General features: G+C 43.5%; 1 protein-coding gene across 1 annotated transcript; it reads right to left on the bottom strand.

The window, feature by feature from the left end:
* Positions 1-1,431: 1,431 nt before the first annotated feature.
* Positions 1,432-16,449, bottom strand: LOC120022620 (caspase recruitment domain-containing protein 14-like). The gene is made up of 19 exons (XM_038966599.1): positions 16,233-16,449; positions 11,758-11,895; positions 11,140-11,465; positions 10,407-10,565; positions 10,104-10,223; positions 9,854-9,979; positions 9,207-9,287; positions 8,992-9,105; positions 8,752-8,855; positions 7,959-8,017; positions 6,954-7,243; positions 6,656-6,782; positions 5,625-5,859; positions 5,165-5,228; positions 4,812-4,917; positions 4,264-4,428; positions 3,909-4,027; positions 3,563-3,681; positions 1,432-3,330 (listed from the first exon to the last, which is right to left on the bottom strand). The coding sequence occupies exons 1-19, from the start codon at positions 16,447-16,449 to the stop codon at positions 3,123-3,125; spliced, it is 2,877 nt and encodes a 958-aa protein (XP_038822527.1). The 3' UTR covers positions 1,432-3,122.
* Positions 16,450-18,045: the final 1,596 nt, after the last annotated feature.

Below are 18,045 nucleotides of genomic sequence, written 5' to 3'. Positions count from 1 at the left end.
CGGCCAGAGAAACGACTGCCCAGTCTGCCACATGCACGTCAGATAGGAAAGACGTGCTGTTTTCACATTGTGCTGAAATCCCCAAATCTATTTCCCACTCACTCTTAATCTTCCTTCTTCCCTCTCTCACCATCTTTTTTTCTCTTTCAACCACTCCCACAAACTGTTATTCATTTCTTTCTGTCTCCCCCGTGTGGCCGTTGACATTTATAGGCAGGAATGCAGTCAATGCACCCGAAACCCAAACCAACATTTGACAGTTGAGTTTTAATTTGAGGCAAAATTTGAAAGTGGTGAAAACTCATAATTCCCAACTCCAAAGTTAAGAGTATGATGTCATATCACATGTTTATATTGTGAGAAACCCCATAAAATGTGAGTGATACACCAGAGGTTGTGGTCATGAGGTCTGTTAATTGTAAAATACTTTAATTTACTATTTTATATCATTATAAAGTCATTTAGCACACATCTAATATATTTTGGTAGAAAAATGAATTTCCAATTTTATGCTGCAGGTGTCAGAGCTTAATTTGAGAGTTTTCTACAGCAGGAAAATTATCCTGCAGCGAAATGATTATTATGTGGATAATAATTTATGTACATTTTTGTAGGGGTTTCTACATTTTTCGTAAGGGAAGAACAAGTCTGACATTTCTTACTGGAGATTACAAACTTTTTAAACCTCAAATACAAGTTTTACATTTCCTGCATTGCATGATGGTTCTCCTGCAACAGGGTGATCTAATTAAGATCCTACACACTCTCCCACCTTGAGAGAAAGAGTGATCTTTTTTTTCACTAATTGGTCTTTTGACCAATCAGATCAGCTATGAAAAAAATCTGATGCTGAAAGATCTGATGTGATTGGCCAAAAGACCAATTAGTGAAAAATTATCCGAACTGGGCTGCCTGTCTAAATGCAGCCTTTGAGGCCTACCGTTCAGAATTTGGCTGCCTGTCTAAATGCAGCCAAAGGTCTGTAAAAATATCACTTGTTCCATTCAGTTTCATCATTGCTCTATAGATATTTTGGCAAATCAAAGACACCCCAAATAAAACCTATTAGGAAGTATTTGCATTGCAAATACTACTGTAGACACTTTATTCAGCCAAACTCAAAGTATGTCGATACAAATCTTGCTATGAACGTCCATGTTGTTGGTGTCTATTGCTATGACCTAGTTTAAAATAACGGTACAGTAATTTTCTTGTTAATAACTTACCTGTGTTTTCAGGCACGGGTTGTAACGTTGTCAACAATTCCTAAAGACGCTAATTATCTACGCTCCTACGTTAAGCGTAATTGTTGCTTTACCTAAACGTTGGATAAGTAATAGGCTATAACATTATTTACAAAATACAGTATGTTTGACAAATTGGAGAAACAAATGTTGCGGGTTGCTTACGTTCACCTTTTATTCTTGCCCCCTCTGCTGGTTACATTGGAGCATCAACCGTTAAAATGTACCTGCATACACTTCAAGCTTAAATGCTAATTAATTGCAAGTGTTAACAAAATTAATGGCATTTGGAAGAAACCAAACCATATATTCGTCTTAAGGACTTTGCTTTGACATAAATGTGCAAATACGAAAGGAATATGATCAAATGTATTTAGTTACAAAATAATTACATATTTTATAGTAGTATTTCCTTTCAGTGTCCAAAAGATTGTCATGCACCTGTAAACACATTTTGCAACAATCGGATGACAAGACAAACACATCTTAAAAACATTTAATTACACAAAATAAAAAAGTATTGCCATATCATATATAATCCACCAGCATCTGTTAATTCATTCCATAGCCTACATCTACGATGACAATTATCATAGACATTCGTACCAGAAATGATGGCACAGCTGACATAACACATGTATATACATCTCATAACACAATAAGCAGGTTTTAGACAGCTGGCTCAGGGACAGTGCCTAATACTGCACCTGGTGGTTATTTAGGAGGGCAGGGAAAGATCATAAAGAGAGGATGTAGGTGGAAGAGAGAGGGAGGGGTTGGACATAAATCAAGTAGGCCTAAGCGTTGCACAGGAAGTTGAGCTTGGTTCTCATTCCTAGAGTGAGTGACTAAGGGTCAATGATACCTGAGCTCTGTGTACAGTCATCTTATATATCGTAAAATACAAGTTATCATATCATGTAATATCAGTTACTTTTTTGTCACCCTTTAAAAAAAGTGGTATTCAAAACATTTCTGAGGACCCCATTTGTCCTTCAAATCTGTAAATCAAATAACCGTCAATTTATTAAATCTCTTTATCAAAATGAAAATAAATCAATAAATACATTTACTCAATTACATTTTTCAAATGATCTTTCTCAAAAACCTTTGTATATTGTCGAATAAAATAATCTGTACTCTTCATTTTTATATTTTATTATACATTTTATTTTGGCGACCCCACTGCAGTTCCCCCGCGACCCCAATAGGGGTCCTGAACCCAGACTTTGAATACCACTGCTTTAAAAACAAGTTCCAACCTAAATCCATATAATGCCTAATATCATTACACTTTAACCCTACTTCAGAAGTTGCACACTTCAGAATATGTCATTAAATCCCTCATTGTATGGAAACTTTAAAACTGTCTGACAGTTAGTCAACATAGTCTGACTAGAATTCCTACATTACATTTCAGGTGTGACTTGGGTACGACTATGGTTTCACAGGTTTGTTGAAATCCTGTATATAATACAATACACAGTATATAACACTATCATATCTTTATGATAAAGATAATTGAAAAACTATTCCCAAAAACAATACAAGTAAATATAGGTTGGATAAAACAAGAACTTAATGAAGTTAAACCAAAGTGCTGGTACATCTCATCATGCTACCTTCATACTCATACTACTACCTTGATTACAGAATTCATATGTATAGGTTGCTATCATAGTTACACATTCATACACAATCCATTTCCCTTGTCCCATAATGCTCAGGTATGTAATGCCTATTGGAACTCTTCTCCGTTTTATCCATTTACAAATATTCCAAATAACTTATTTTACAAATATGGAATTCAAAGACATCCAATTTGGCCACGAGTACCTCATCAACAAACTTCACATTGATGCTTCTGATGCCTTAAAATCACCACAAATCAGGCTCCACCCACACAATCTTCTTCTGCTCCTCCAAGATGATGGAGTGCAAGGTGGTGAGCAGGGTGGTTTTGTCGTCCCACGAGTCAGGGCTGACGATGCGGTAGAGGCAGGGCAGCTTGTCCAGCAGGGACTCCTCGCTGCGAGAACACTCCAGCAGCTGCTCCTCGGACCAGCCCTGACTCTGCACCTTAGACCTGGGCGAGAGGGGGAGGAGGCAGGGGGGGGGGGGGGGGGGGGGGGGGGAACAAGAGCGATGAATGAATAGAGCGATAGAAAGAGAGCGAAGATAAAGACAAATAGGGTAGAAGGCGAGATGGAGGGAGAGAGAACAAGATAAATAAGCACAAAGACACACCATGTAGGAGGGGCAATGGAACAATATTGCTACCATTCATATTTCATATCAAAAGTCACACAATGGCCTACCTGAGTTTGCGTGCTGCTCTGGACTTGGACTGGGCGATGAAGATGATGATGGGGAAGATCTCTGCCCTGTGGAGGCGGCGTACACAGTCCAGACCTAGAGGCAGCACACAGTGGGTACCCTGAGAGTAGAGACAGGAGAGGAGTTTCGGTACGGTCAATACTGCAGCTGCAAAGATTCTTCTGGAACACAGGGTACATCAAATAACAGGACCACTGAAAATAAGGGAGGTATTATCGGTTCTTTTTGTGACGTTTGTGGAAAACGGTTCAAGTAAGTCATAAACCATTCTTTTTTTCTTCTAATATCAGTATGTCAAATACGGTGTTGTCATTTCGTCTATCCCACCTGCTTCATGACCCTCTCAACACTCTGCAGGGTGTAACACCGCTGACCCCCCTGTTCACACTCCTCCAGCACCTCAGACCTCTGCAGCCTGGCAGCGTGCTCGCTGGAACTCAATAACTCTGGGGATAGGGGGAGGGAGGGAGAGAGAGAGGGGGAGAGATGGGTATAGGATAAGGTGAGACAGCAGGTGCGAGGAAAACAAAAATTGGCATCTTCATTAACATCACCTTCCGCTACAGTGCAAATATTAGATCATCTCATTGGAATTCTGCTCTGGGCATTGGGCAGGTGATGGACGAAAGAAAGAAAAGAGAGAGAACATCAGAAAAAGACAAAAAGAGAGCTCCTCCCTAACCTGGCTCACACAACTGAAAGCCCTGCCACTTGGCCAGCTTCTGATTCAGGACACGGCCGAGGATTGTGGGTAGCAGGAGGACCGGACGACAGACGGGTGGGTAGTGGGCCGTGACCAGGGTGTAGGGCATGAGGGACAAACAGCCTCTGGGCGCAGAGGCATCCCCTAGAGCAGAGGTCAATATTAGGACACACCGGGTTCAGGTCAATAACCAAGGCGACATTATTACAGGTATATGAGCTGTGACGATACCAGTAACACAATACTTGCCGCGATACCCGTATCATCCCAGCCCTAATAGGTATGGTAATATCATAGGGCTGGAGTTAATCCAACCTGCTTTAGCAATGTTTATCCACAGTTTAGCAAACATGGTTTGATGCAGAACTTTAATGGGTGCCATGTTGACATTTCAATGGAGTGTTTTGGCTCCAACATGGAGGAAAGTCTTATGATATGGCCTCTATGGTTCTGGCTCTGTTATGTTTTGTATATTCTTGTGTACAAAAATGACTTCCTATCCAGCTTTGACTGTATCTGATATATACCTGGCCCAGTGCTCTTGTCCTTGCTGTCTTCTACACAGACCCACAGAGGATTCCTCCCCTGTCTCCCCGTACTGACGATCCTCACAGTCTTCTGCTTGTCCCGGGCCTGAGGACCCAGCCAACAACGTGTTAACCCGAACGTTTGACAGCGGTTCGGAGGGATATTCACATGACCACAACATTTTCCTCATGAATATTCGGTTAACACATTCTAGTCAAAACGTCAAAAACAAACATTTTTGGAACACGTTCGCGGGAAAGGAGTGTCACTTGACTGTAACTCAGAACCCTAAAGCAAGTTGGATTTTGGTCAGAGTAGTTCTGCAAACGATGAAACTAGTGAATGATGTTACCTTTCTAAGTGCCATGGGTTGAATGCTCATGTCCTCGATAGCTCTGATCAGCAGGCGTTGGGCTCTGCAATGACAATGAACACATCTTCACGAATATAATCTATACAGTATGTCATTTATGTATTGGCCAATTCAAATCCTACAGTAATTCTGATCAGTATGTCATTTATGTATTGGCCAATTCAAATCCTACAGTAATTCTGATCAGTATGTCATTTATGTATTGGCCAATTCAAATCCTACAGTAATTCTTATTTGTACGTCATTGTATCAAACATAGATTAGATGTAGTAGATGTTAATTCTCCAAGGGGGATAGATATAGCCTAGTCCCAGATCTGTCTGTACTATAGTGCTCATAGGAGTTGGTAAGAATGCACAAACAGATCTGGAACCAGGCTGGGCTAGAAATATTCCATGTCAACAATCCAATCCCCCACGGTGGGTACTGGGCCTACTACCTGTAGTAGTTGGGCAAGTTGCCCGTCTTGAGGTCCAGCAGTTGGCAAGGGTGGACGTGGCTGGCCCTCCAGGAGCGGTCAGCGCCCGCTGGGAGGGTGCATGTGACGTGGAGGATGTCGTTACAGGAAACGTTCAGAGTGTCCTGCGAGCCCCCGGGTAACGACATGTTGACGCGCACGTAGAAGGAGTCACCTGACATGGCCTCGCCACTCTGCAGCAGGAGCTTCTCATAGGCTGAGAGAGAGAGAAAAGGGGAGGAACCATAGAGGATTATGACTGTGACAGATTTGGGTCACGGCACCAATGTTACAGGTGTGATATATACACACGCACGACCAACCAACATGAATGCAGAAACATTAAAATAGCATATTTATGAAATATCAAGTGGAAGCATAACTTCACCTGTTTCATGTGATTATTCTTAGTGATACACATTACACAGAGAACGGTACTTATGCAACGCTATCGTAGCATGCCAATAGCTTTCCAGTGAGTAAAAAAGAGAGCACTCTTTGTTGTTGTTGTGAATATTAGCCAGGTGCTGAAATGGACTACTTTGAAGTTGTCATGGGTTAAGTGTCCCCAGCATGTCACTGTTTTTCACCCCTATGTTGCGATGTTACCTCAAAACAAACAGTCAACCTAAATACCTATGAAACATGAAACGGATAACCCTCGACTTTCAACCTAAATCATGAGAATGAGGCACTTTTGTGACGAGATCCAGAGACACACACTAGTCAAACAACATCAGCTAAGAACACATTTTTTCTCTCTCTAGTGCCTGATCTGGGCGATTTGACACTCCATTAAAGTCACGTTAACATTTTGAAGAACCTCCTTGCTTATACAATTCTGTCACATCAGAAGGATAACGTCAAGCAAGGGAGAAAGAAAGGATGCATTTTACAAGTATTTGCACTGGGCAGGGTATTTGAATGTGATGACGTATAAATTATTTTAACCAGACTGTATTTGAACGTAATGATAACATATTCATATAATTTTAACAGGGCCAGGGTCTCACCATCTTGGTTGGGCCTCAGGGAGAGGTGGCAGAAGCCTTGGACCTGCCCCAGAGCCCACATGGCTTCTTCCAGGGTGGAGTCCTCCAGAACCATCCTTAGAGCCTGCTGAGCCTGCTCATACTTCACCTGGAACCCAGTAACACAAACACCCATTAGAATTATAGTGCCTTCACAGAAACTATAAAGAAGAGCGGGGAGTTATGACACAAAATGGCTGCCATGAATCGATCTGTCAGGTGCGTGCTAGATAGGAGACTGGAGTTGTGGAGACACAGACACAAACACACACACACACACCTCCAGTATTTGTGCCCCCGAACTAATGCCCACTGTGTTGGCGGCGGAGCCCTCAGTGACCTGGTGGACGAACACGCCCGTCTTGTTACCCCCCACCACCTGCAGCTGGCTCAGCAGCGCCTCCCCCTGGAAGGAGATGGTCAGGACTCGGCCCGTGATGCGCATGGCCCGGGGCCGGGAGCGCAGCAGGAACGGGGGTGCTGATGCCCTGAAGAGACATGGGTTGAGATGGAGAGGAGATGAGAGTATTTCATTGTCACATGAATCTATCCTGGACAGACTACGGAAAGTTCATAAACAATCGAGCATCTGACCAAAATGCGTGTGATTTTAGTTTCGGGTTAACCAAGATGATTGTTAAATGCATACGATGTACGTAAGGTACTTTGAGTTTGGTAATGGCGCCCTATAGGAGCAAATCATTTTCATGTGTCATCATCATAATACCATCTCCTTGCAATATGTAGGCTAAATGGCTTTGTTCCTCTGTACTTATGCTTGCTTCAGCCTTCCCTCCACTCATCAGCAACAATTCAAGGTAGGGAATGTGAGTGAGCACATCCCATAGATTTCAGTACTATCAAGGTACATTCAAGTTCCTCACCCATCACTGTTGTTGCTTTGGCAGGAAGGTGTGGGTGACATAACAGATTGCTCAACCTCATTGCCTGTAAATCGAATAAAACAAAAGAGACTGTTCAAGAATGTGTACACAGAGAGAACGCCCGACAGTTAATGTGTTACCTAGGCTACCAGGCCAGGATCCAAACTTCACCCAAGGCTAATTTCGTCTCGGTAAGTGGCCAACCAAAACATATCCATTTGTTTTCAGGAAGTCTCATCTGGGTGTTCCCCTCAAAGACAAACACGCAAGCACACGCTTATACCCATGTATGTAAGCACACACACAAACACACTTGAAAGTGCACACGCACACACACAGAAGCTGTTAAGTCCCAGTAAGGTGAGAGGTTGTTAAAGGTTAGAGGTCATTCAGTTACGTACCACTGGGGATGAACACAAAGTCATTGTCAAGTAAGACGTCACATTCAGCCGTCTCCGAGCTAGGGACAAGAAGAGGGAATAACACTTGTTTCCAAAAATGCTGTGTTCTTATTTTCTCTCTCTCTCTCTCTCTCTCTCGAACCTCTCCTTCCCTCCCTCTCTAGGTATCATGTATGCTGCGACATATAAACTGGTTGGGTGAGTTGGACTGCAGAAATCCAGAATTGCCATCATGGCACTTGGACAGACTGTCTTCACTGTAAACACAAAACTACGACAACAAACATGAACACGGGCAGCCGTTCATCTGTGAAAACAACCTATAATTAGTTCCAAAAATAACACCTGAATCCTCGATCAAATATGACCACAAAGGGTGCGTTTCCAATGGCACCCTAATCCCTATACAGTGCACTACTTTTGACCAGGACCCATTTGGCTCTGGTCAAAACTACTGTACTATATAGGGAATATAATGCCATTTGGGACACAGACAGAGACCCCACATAGTTTATAGGAAGATCAAATCTACCTTTATAATGAAATGATCTCATCTTACTAGAACAGAAAGAAGGGCTAAGGACGCTGGGGGGAAAAAAGCCTTGAAATGAAGCTCTTCCCGGCAACACAGTAAACACATGGCCTTCCTGGTAAAAAAGCGGACTTTGGACATCACTCAGAATATAGAAGGAAGCATGCCAATTGTACTAGTGTGTAAGTGTCCAACTGGTTCTGAATGAGGAGTCAGACTGTGTCTTAAACATATACAGAGTCTAAAACACACACACCTTACCTGTCTCGATTGTACCATAGGGTCTTTTCTTGTCTCCGCAGTGAGTCTGGGCATGGAGGCTCCACGTTTTGGGACGGGACACTACTTGGAGTGATATCGTTACTCTACACACAGACAAACACAATTACCAGAAGTCAAGTTTATGATGCAAATCATTAAAGACAAATCAGATGATATAAACAGCTGACATGACTGATTTAAATCCTGCATGCAAATCCTGTGTCCTGCATGCACACACACCTTCATGGAATCGGGGCAAATTGCATGCATGCGGCGGAGGCGGGGACGAGGTGAGGGGCTGGAGGGGAGGCTGTCACTGCTGGAGCCCTGGCTCTCCCAGCTAAACTTCCATTCCTGGAGACAGACAGACACGTTAGTCGTTAGTATCTCATTTAGAATCTGCTCTGTATGTTAATGTGTGTATACAATGTGGATTTGTGTGTGCGTATGTATACAGTGTGTGCGCTGCGCAGCGTGTCCTTCTCAGCCAGGCTCCTGGCTATCTGGGCCTGGGCCTTGCCCCTGGACAGGCACGCCTGGAGGGATGGACAGACAGACAGATAGGGCGGCAATAAGACAGACATGCATACAATGAGTTCTCAAAACATTAAGGACACCTTCCTGATATTGAGTTGCAACCCCCCAGCAGTGTTGCAGTTCTTGACACAAACCTTTGCTCCTGGCACCTACTACCACACTCTGTTCAAAGGCACTGAAATCTTTTGTCTTTCCCATTCACCCTCCGAATGGCACACACACGCATGTCTCCGTTGTCTCAAGGCGTCAAAAACCTTCTTTAAATCCACTTTAATCGGTGTAGATGAAGGGGAGGAGACCGGTTAACAAGTGACCTCAACAAGGGATAGCTTTTACCTGGATTCACTTGCTCAGTGTATGTCATGGAAAGAGCAGGTGTTCCTAATGTTTTGTACACTCAGTGTATGTGGAGTGACAAGCAAAGACAGACATGCAGGCAGGTCAGTATGCAAATAGGTGGATATAGGCAGACAGACTGACAGGCAGGCGGACACACAGACAGGTATGGCATTCCAATAATTGATTTCTGGATGAGCAATGATGCCATAAGGTAATAGCTCCTTACATGGTCTCTCTCTGCCTGTAGCTCCCTCAGTTGGCTCTGTTTGACAGTACCCTTCTGCTGGTACATCTCACAGTCCAGAGACAGCTTCTGAACCTGCAGCGCCAGACACTCCTTATGTTCCACCATCTAAGAGCAAACACACCCACGCAGTATTTCGAGTTTGGACACATATTGCCATTCAGCAGATATTTGCTGTTGAATAAAATGACCAACTCAGAAGGGTTGTTCACAATCTCCTGGACACACACACCTCCCGCCTCTCGCGGGTCAGCTGCTCATTCTCCTCTCTGTAGCACCTGAGCTGCTCAGCAAGCTCCATATGGCCATCCCTCGCCTCAACCAGGTCTTGGGCCAGGATACCATCACGCGCCTGGAGAGAGAGAGGGAGGTGTAGGGATACAGAGAATGGGGGATAGAACATTTGAGAAAAACAAAGGGTAGAGGGATAGTGAGAGAAACAGAAAGACAAGAGGAAGTGATAATTGTCAGAACCACAGTGTGTCTGAGAAATTCTAGTTTCTTTGTACAAGTCTGAGCTTGTGTCCTCACTCACCGGGGTGAATTTCTCGGCCACCAGTAGCTGCCTGCGCAGAGCGCTAATCTCGTCCTGCAGTTGTTGCGTCTCGCTGGGGTTGGGGGACTTGGGCAAGCGCTGCCTCTCAATGTCCGTCTCTGTCTGGGCTTTGCGCAGCTCAAACTGAAGCTGATATACCTGCCCATCATAGAAAAACAGAAGACTACTGTCACAAATACTGTGACCGCTGTATTTGACCACAGTTGCTTCAACATGTTTTCTGTTGTCCCTTGTTGTTTCTTACAGTGAATGAAATGTATCTCTTAAAGATGGAATCCGCAGTAGGGGAAACAGTGCCACTGTCCGCCCCATGGCTGTTGTTATTGTTTTGTTGACGAAACAGAGCTGGGGAGCATCGTGTAATAAATAAATAAAAAGTGTGGTACATATGCAATGATGTCAGAGGGGGAAAAAAAACGTTGTTTGTTGTTGTAATATCGCAAACGGACGTGGCTCTTTCACCATTAAGGATTCCAGCTTTTTGAATTGACTGTATTTTGAGTAACAGACAAATACAACAAAATGTACAATGTGGACAAGGATGCCGAAGGAGCTTTAACACGTTTCTACACCAAAATAATGCTGTTATTAATTCAATCAACTTTACCATACTTTTGGTCAACCCTGTAAATACCGTAATTTATCACTTCATGTAACGCAGTGCAGTCAACACCACTACGGAATATCACACAGCTAACCCTTTTACCCTGACCTGCAGGTTGAGGTCGCTACAGTGGATGTTGGCGGCCGACCTCTCCTCGATGGCGGCCGTGTACCGCGCGTACAGGCCACACTTCTCGTCCTTCAGCTTCAAGATGTCGTGGTGCGCGGCAGCCAAGTGCTTCCTCATGCGGCCGTGGTCGGCCTTAAGACGGCGAGACTCCTCCTGCCGCTCCAGAGTCTGACCTAGCTGCGCCTCCAGGGAGGTGCAACGTGACCCCAGCTGACTGGCCTCCTGCCGAGCCTCCTTCAGCTCCTTCTGCATCCCTGTCAAGGCTTTGACCAGGTACTCCGTCAAGTCCGAGTACTTAATCAGGCCTGGGAGGAAATCAGATTAGGATGGACACACTACAGCCTTCTGCTAACCCAGGACAACTGATTGGACTATGTATAATTTCCCACCAAATATGATTTACTCCAATGGGGATTATATGAATACTTTAAATTTAGAATACGGTTTACTGAATGAACACATTGTACTGGTTTTCAAGCAGACAGGACAAATTAAAAAAGAGCCATCATTCTTCACACAAGGTAACCCGCCCCTCTCCATAACACATGGCCTTAATGAGCCATATGGGAAACAGGTCATGTGTTGCGTGCTACTCACCACTGAAGCCAGAGGGCTCGGTGCTGGGCTTGCGGCCTGTGACCTGGGTGTAGATGGTGGGGTAGTGGATCATCAGGCTCTCCAGCAGGGCCATTGCACCGTTCCTCCCCTGGATACGCAGCAGGTCCAGCATGTGACCTAAAGAAGACAAAGGGTTAAATAGGACAAAGTGCACAACATAAATCAAACACGAAGATGGACTGTTTTATGGACTTTTTCATAAAAATTGACTGTTGTATTTCCTTATTAATTTAGTAGTTTTATAGGGACAGACAATATTAAAATATGGACATGTTGAGTTATAAACATTTATGAATCGCATAACTAATTTTCATTACCAGTTATAAGACATGCTCAAGTGCGTAGATATACATTGAGTGTACAAAACATTAGGAACACCTAATATTGCGTTGCACCCTCTTTTTGTCTTCTAGAGTCCATGCCCTGACAAATTGAGGTGTCAAAAGCGTTCGACAGGGATGCTGGCCCATGTTGACTCCAATGCTTCCCACAGTTGTGTCAAGTTGGCTGGATGTCCTTTGGGTGGTGGACAATTCTTGATACACACAGGGAACTGCTGAACGTGAAAAACCCAGCGGGGTGCAGTTCTTAACACAAACCAGTGCACCTGTTTGTACCAAATCTGTTGTCTTGCCCAGTCACCCTCTGAATGGTACATATACTAGAGGTCGACCGATAAATCGTAATGGCCGATTAATTAGGGCCGATTTCAAGTTTTCATAATAATCGGAAATCGGTAATTTTTGATTTTTTTTTTACACCTTTATTTAACTAGGCAAGTCAGTTAAGAACACATTCTTATTTTCAACGACGGCCTAGGAACGGTGGGTTAACTGCCTTGTTCAGGGGCAGAACGACAGATTTTTACCTTGTCAGCTCAGGGATTCAATCTTGCAAACTTACGGTTAACTAGTCCAACGCTCTAACCACCTGCCTCACGAGGAGCCCGCCTGTTACGCGAATGCAGTAAGAAGCCAAGGTAAGTTGCTAGCTAGCATTAAACTTATCTTATAAAAAACAATCAATCAATCAATCATAATCACTAGTTATAACTACACATGGTTGATGATATTACTAGTTTATCTAGCATGTCCTGCGTTGCATATAATCGATGCAGTGCGCATTCGCGAAAAAGGACTGTCATTGCTGCAACGTGTACCTAACCATAAACATCAATGCCTTTCTTAAAATCAATACACAGAAGTATATATTTTTAAACCTGCATATTTAGCTAAAAGAAATCCAGGTTAGCAGGCAATATTAACTATGTGAAATTGTGTCACTTCTCTTGCGTTCATTGCACGCAGAGTCAGGGTATATGCAACAGGTTGGGCCGCCTGGCTCATTGCGAACTAATTTGCCAGAATTTTACGTAATTATGACATAACATTGAAGGTTGTGCAATGTAACAGGAATATTTAGACTTATGGATGCCACCCGTTAGATAAAATACGGAACGGTTCCGTATTTCACTGAAAGAATAAACGTTTTGTTTTCGAGATGATAGTTTCCGGATTCGACCATATTAAGGCTCGTATTTCTGTGTGTTATTATGTTATAATTAAGTCTATGATTTGATAGAGCAGTCTGACTGAGCGATGGTAGGCACCAGCAGGCTCGTAAGCATTCATTCAAACAGCACTTTTGTGCGTTTTGCCAGCAGCTCTTCGCAATGCTTCAAGCATTGCACTGTTTATGACTTCAAGCCTATCAACTCCCGAGATTAGGCTGGTGTAACCGATGTGAAATGGCTAGCTAGTTAGTGGGGTGCGCGCTAATAGCGTTTCAAACGTCACTCGCTCTGAGACTTGGAGTAGTTGTTCCCCTTGCTCTGCATGGGTAACGCTGCTTCGAGGGTGGCTGTTGTCGATGTGTTCCTGGTTCGAGCCCAGGTAGCGGCGAGGAGAGGGATGGAAGCTGTACTGTTACACTGGCAATACTAAAGTGCCTATAAGAACATCCAATAGTCAAAGGTATATGAAATACAAATCGTATAGAGAGAAATAGTCCTATAATTCCTATAATAACTACAACCTAAAACTTCTTACCTGGGAATATTGAAGACTCATGTTAAAAGGAACCACCAGCTTTCATATGTTCTCATGTTCTGAGCAAGGAACTTAAACGTTAGCTTTCTGTCAGGACTTCAAAAGTCGTGAGTGAAGGAGTCAGGCGCAGAGAGCAGGGTAGTTCCAAAAGACGTGGATTTTTAATGTTCCAAATAACCAGAGAGACGATCACGCCACACACACAAGGGCACGTAAAGTCCCAGTCCAACAAACAGGACGAAACTGAGCAGGAACAGACACCACAAGAATAAACGAACACCACAAACAGAAAAACAAGCCTCCACAAAAGCCAGCGGGCCAACTGGGTTTAAATAGCCCACAACCAAACCTAAACACGAAACAGGTACAACAAATCAGACACAACTAAATGAAACAGAAAAGGGGATTGGTGGCAGCTAGTAGGCCGGCGACGACGACCCCCGAGCGCCGCTCGAACACGAAGAGGCACTTTTTTCGGCGGGATTCGTGACACTTTCTTACATGGCACATATTGCCCTTTTACTTTTTTCTCCAACACTTGGTTTTTGCATTATTTATTTATTTATTTATTTAATAAAAATAAAAAAAATTATCCCCTTTTCTCCCCAATTTTCGTGGTATCCAATTGCTAGTAATTACTATCTTGTCTCATCGCTACAACTCCCGTACGGGCTCGGGAGAGACGAAGATCGAAAGCCATGCGTCCTCCGAAGCACAACCCAACCAAGCCGCACTGCTTCTTAACACAGCGCGCCTCCAACCCGGAAGCCAGCCGCACCAATGTGTCGGAGGAAACACCGTGCACCCGCCCCCCTCGGTTAGCGCGCACTGCGCCCGGCCCGCCACAGGAGTCGCTGGAGCGCGATGAGACAAGGATATCCCTACCGGCCAAACCCTCCCTAACCCGGACGACGCTAAGCCAATTGTGCGTCGCCCCACGGACCTCCGGTCGCGGCCGGCTGCGACAGAGCCTGGGCGCGAACCCAGAGACTCTGGTGGCGCAGCTAGCGCTCTAGACCACTGCGCCACCCGGGAGGCCTTGGTTTTTGCATTATTTAAACCAAATTGAACATGTTTCATTATTTATTTGAGGCTAAATTGATTTTATTGATGTATATATTAAGTTAAAATAAGTGTTCATTCAGTATTGTTGTAATTGTCATTATTAAAAATAAATTTAAAAAATCGGCCGATTAATCGGTATCGGCTATCGGTATCCAATAATCGGTATCGTCGTTGAAAAATCCTAATCGGTCGACCTCTAACATATACACAATCCGTTTAAACGTTATTGGAGTTTTTCCCTTGTAGGATGGCCAGAGTTAGGATGACTAAATCAATGGAGGCCAGAAAAAAAGTGGTCAAAAATCTGGAAAATTGCATCATGTCAGCTAAACTGGATTCTGTGCAAGAATTAAGGGTACTGGCTACCTGACAGGTTCACTCGTCACCTTTCTCCTTAAATCTGCAGCAAATAAAACAATAGATAAGATGGATATCGATTTTGAGACATGACATGTACTATAGTATTTTTGTATACACTTTTCATATTAATTCGAAATTACTGTCCTTTCACGAAGATAAAAAAAAAAAACATGCGTATCCTTGTGAAATGTCAACGGAACACTGAGCGTATACAAAGATTTTTATTTTCAAATCCTTTTACATTTAATTCAGCTTGTGTTATGCTAATTTTACTTTTTCCGACCCGCGGAAACAACTTTGAAGATGACGACCGCAAAATGTAAAATCCTCAATGGTTGTTACAAACCTGCACCGCTATGTCAACAGAGCTCGGTGCTTACTAACGGATGTATTAGGTTACGAAATCCAACTTAAAAAAAAATAAAATGTTATGCTAATGACATGTTAGAGAAAGAATGATTCAGAACATAAATAATCATATTTGTCTTGGTAAAATGTATTTTATAACATAAGGAAGTAAAAGTTCCTCACCAAAGCTGGGCATAGTAGGTGGACACCCTATACAGTGGCCTTGTGGTTAAAGTGTCCACCTTGAGATTGCAAGGTTGGATGGTCGGTTCCTGGTCAATTCATACCAAAGACTCTACATATGGGACCTGATGCCTCACTGCTTGGGACTCAGCATTAAGGAGATGGATTGCTGGTAAGGCCCTGTGCCACTAGTGTCCTGCCCAGGGGGTGTACTTGTACATCAGGCTCCCTCATGCTACAGAAACAGGACATAGGCTCCTGCCCATACGGGCCGTTCTGGCTCTACTTACTCCTCCAAAGAAATGTATAAACAAAACCAAGTGAAAAAAAATCAACACTGATAGAATGGAATAGAATTAAACAGAATAGAAAAAAAATACAGAAAGCATTCAACAGAAGAAAATCTAAAGTAATACAATAGGAAATCATAGAAACGAATAGATGTCTTACTGGTCCTCATGGAGCTGTTGTTGAGCTTGAGGCAGGAGAGGATCTCATCTTCATCCATCTCTGTGAGGACCCTGGCCTGGCGCAGGTAGGGGATCAACATACATGGTTTCACACCCAGGGAGATACGATGACGGTTGTCGTTGATCAGCTCCCACACATCTTCCTCACCCATCTCCTTAAGGTCGGGGGGCCCCTCCGGAACACATTCCGCTGCCATGGTGAGTGCCGGCGTGTGTGTGAGGCGACACACTTCGAGTGAGTGTCGCAGGCAGACGCAGTCACCGAAGACACACACACTTAATCACACACACCTAGTATTATCACTGTCCGATATGCTGGGGAAAAAAGCTAACTGTCAGAGACACAGGGACTCCACGCCCGGCTGGTGTAGGCGTCAATGCATGCTAGGGTGTGTGTGTGTGGGAGATAACCTGAAAGACAAGAAACATACACCCCAGTGAATCAGTGCCCACGCCGAGCCCATGCATGCACACAATAACCTGAAGATGTGTACACTTCACAGTAAACATCATATTGTGCCTTACCTCCTGTGCTTCACTGATGTAGGCCTATTGTACCTTTTGTTTGCACTACATGGCACTGATTCAATATCGGCAGCTACAACGCAAAGCTACTTGCCTTCCTCCATGCTCTTTATTACTGAAGACATATTTGTTGAATGGGGCCACGTCACATGAATGAATGAATACTTCTGTATCTTTATGATTCACAACCACTGTCATAAAGTTACAGAATTAACCTCACATTCATTCATTCATTCTTTAATTCATGCCAATTTCTATAGCTCCCGCCTTGGGCCGCCAGTGTCATTTTGTAAATGCCGGATCTCTAGCAAGACGCATAGTTCACCCAAGTTTCGTCAAATAGTATCTTCTTCAGTGCCGTGAGATATTGCGTGTGACTAAACAAACTGACAAGATTTTATCTTGGGGGACAACATCAACAATAGATCAAGAGAGGGGATATTCACTGGAAATGTACCACCTGTATACATGCTTGGTATTGTGTTGTTACCATATGTGACTGTTATTACCACATGTAGCCTAGTAAACTAACACTATGCCAACGTTTGTCTATAATAACAAAACGCTAGATACAAAGGATAGGCTACATCTTATTTGACTTTGGTCTGTACACGATAGCATGTATTCAAGTTGGCTACAAAACTGGCAAATGCATGGAGGAAATACTGAGAAACAGGAATACACAGAGATATTATTGAATAACCATGAGGGATTTCAGGAATTGAATACAATTCACACGCATATATTTATAGCAAAATACACACAGGCCTACTTAAAGCGTAAAATGACTTCTTATAATATGTACAAAACCATTTACCATTTCTTTGGAGTTGCAGGTGTAGCCTATGTATAATCACCATGACTACCCAACTCGTGCGAGCAGCGCTCCTCCCGCCAATGACAGCGCATGGGCGAGGAGGACAACTAAACCGACTAATCGTACACAGTTACTAACCAACCAATCAAAAAATAACTAATTTGGATTATTACTGATGGACTATAGCCTAAAAAAATAAACAAACAAAAAACATGAAGCTTGTTCCTGGTAACATTCCTAGGGCCATTGGGTTATTCCTTTGGAAAGTGAATATAAAAACGCTGTGGTTGGAACTTACACTACATGACCAAAGGTATGTGGACACCTGCTCGTCGACCAACTCATTCCGAAATCATGGGCATTAATATTGAGTTGGTCCCCCCTTTACTGCTATAACAGCCTCCACTCTTCTGGGAAGGCTTTCGCAATAGTGAGGTGGAGCACTGATGTT

The sequence above is a fragment of the Salvelinus namaycush genome, chromosome 2 (assembly GCF_016432855.1).
Source record: "Salvelinus namaycush isolate Seneca chromosome 2, SaNama_1.0, whole genome shotgun sequence".
NCBI classification, from domain to species: Eukaryota; Metazoa; Chordata; class Actinopteri; order Salmoniformes; family Salmonidae; genus Salvelinus; species Salvelinus namaycush.
This window is presented reverse-complemented; position numbering and strand designations above follow the sequence as displayed.

Excerpts from the sequence above, each read along its gene's own strand:
- LOC120022620 (XM_038966599.1), bottom strand. The coding sequence starts at position 16,449 with ATGGCAGCGGAATGTGTTCCGGAGGGGCCCCCCGACCTTAAGGAGATG. Across the intron at positions 11,896-16,232 it reads CAACAGCTCCATGAGGACCA|GTCACATGCTGGACCTGCTG; the intron begins GTAAGACATCTA and ends TGTCTTCTTTAG. Across the intron at positions 10,566-11,139 it reads GTAGCGACCTCAACCTGCAG|GTATATCAGCTTCAGTTTGA; the intron begins GTCAGGGTAAAA and ends TATGATGGGCAG.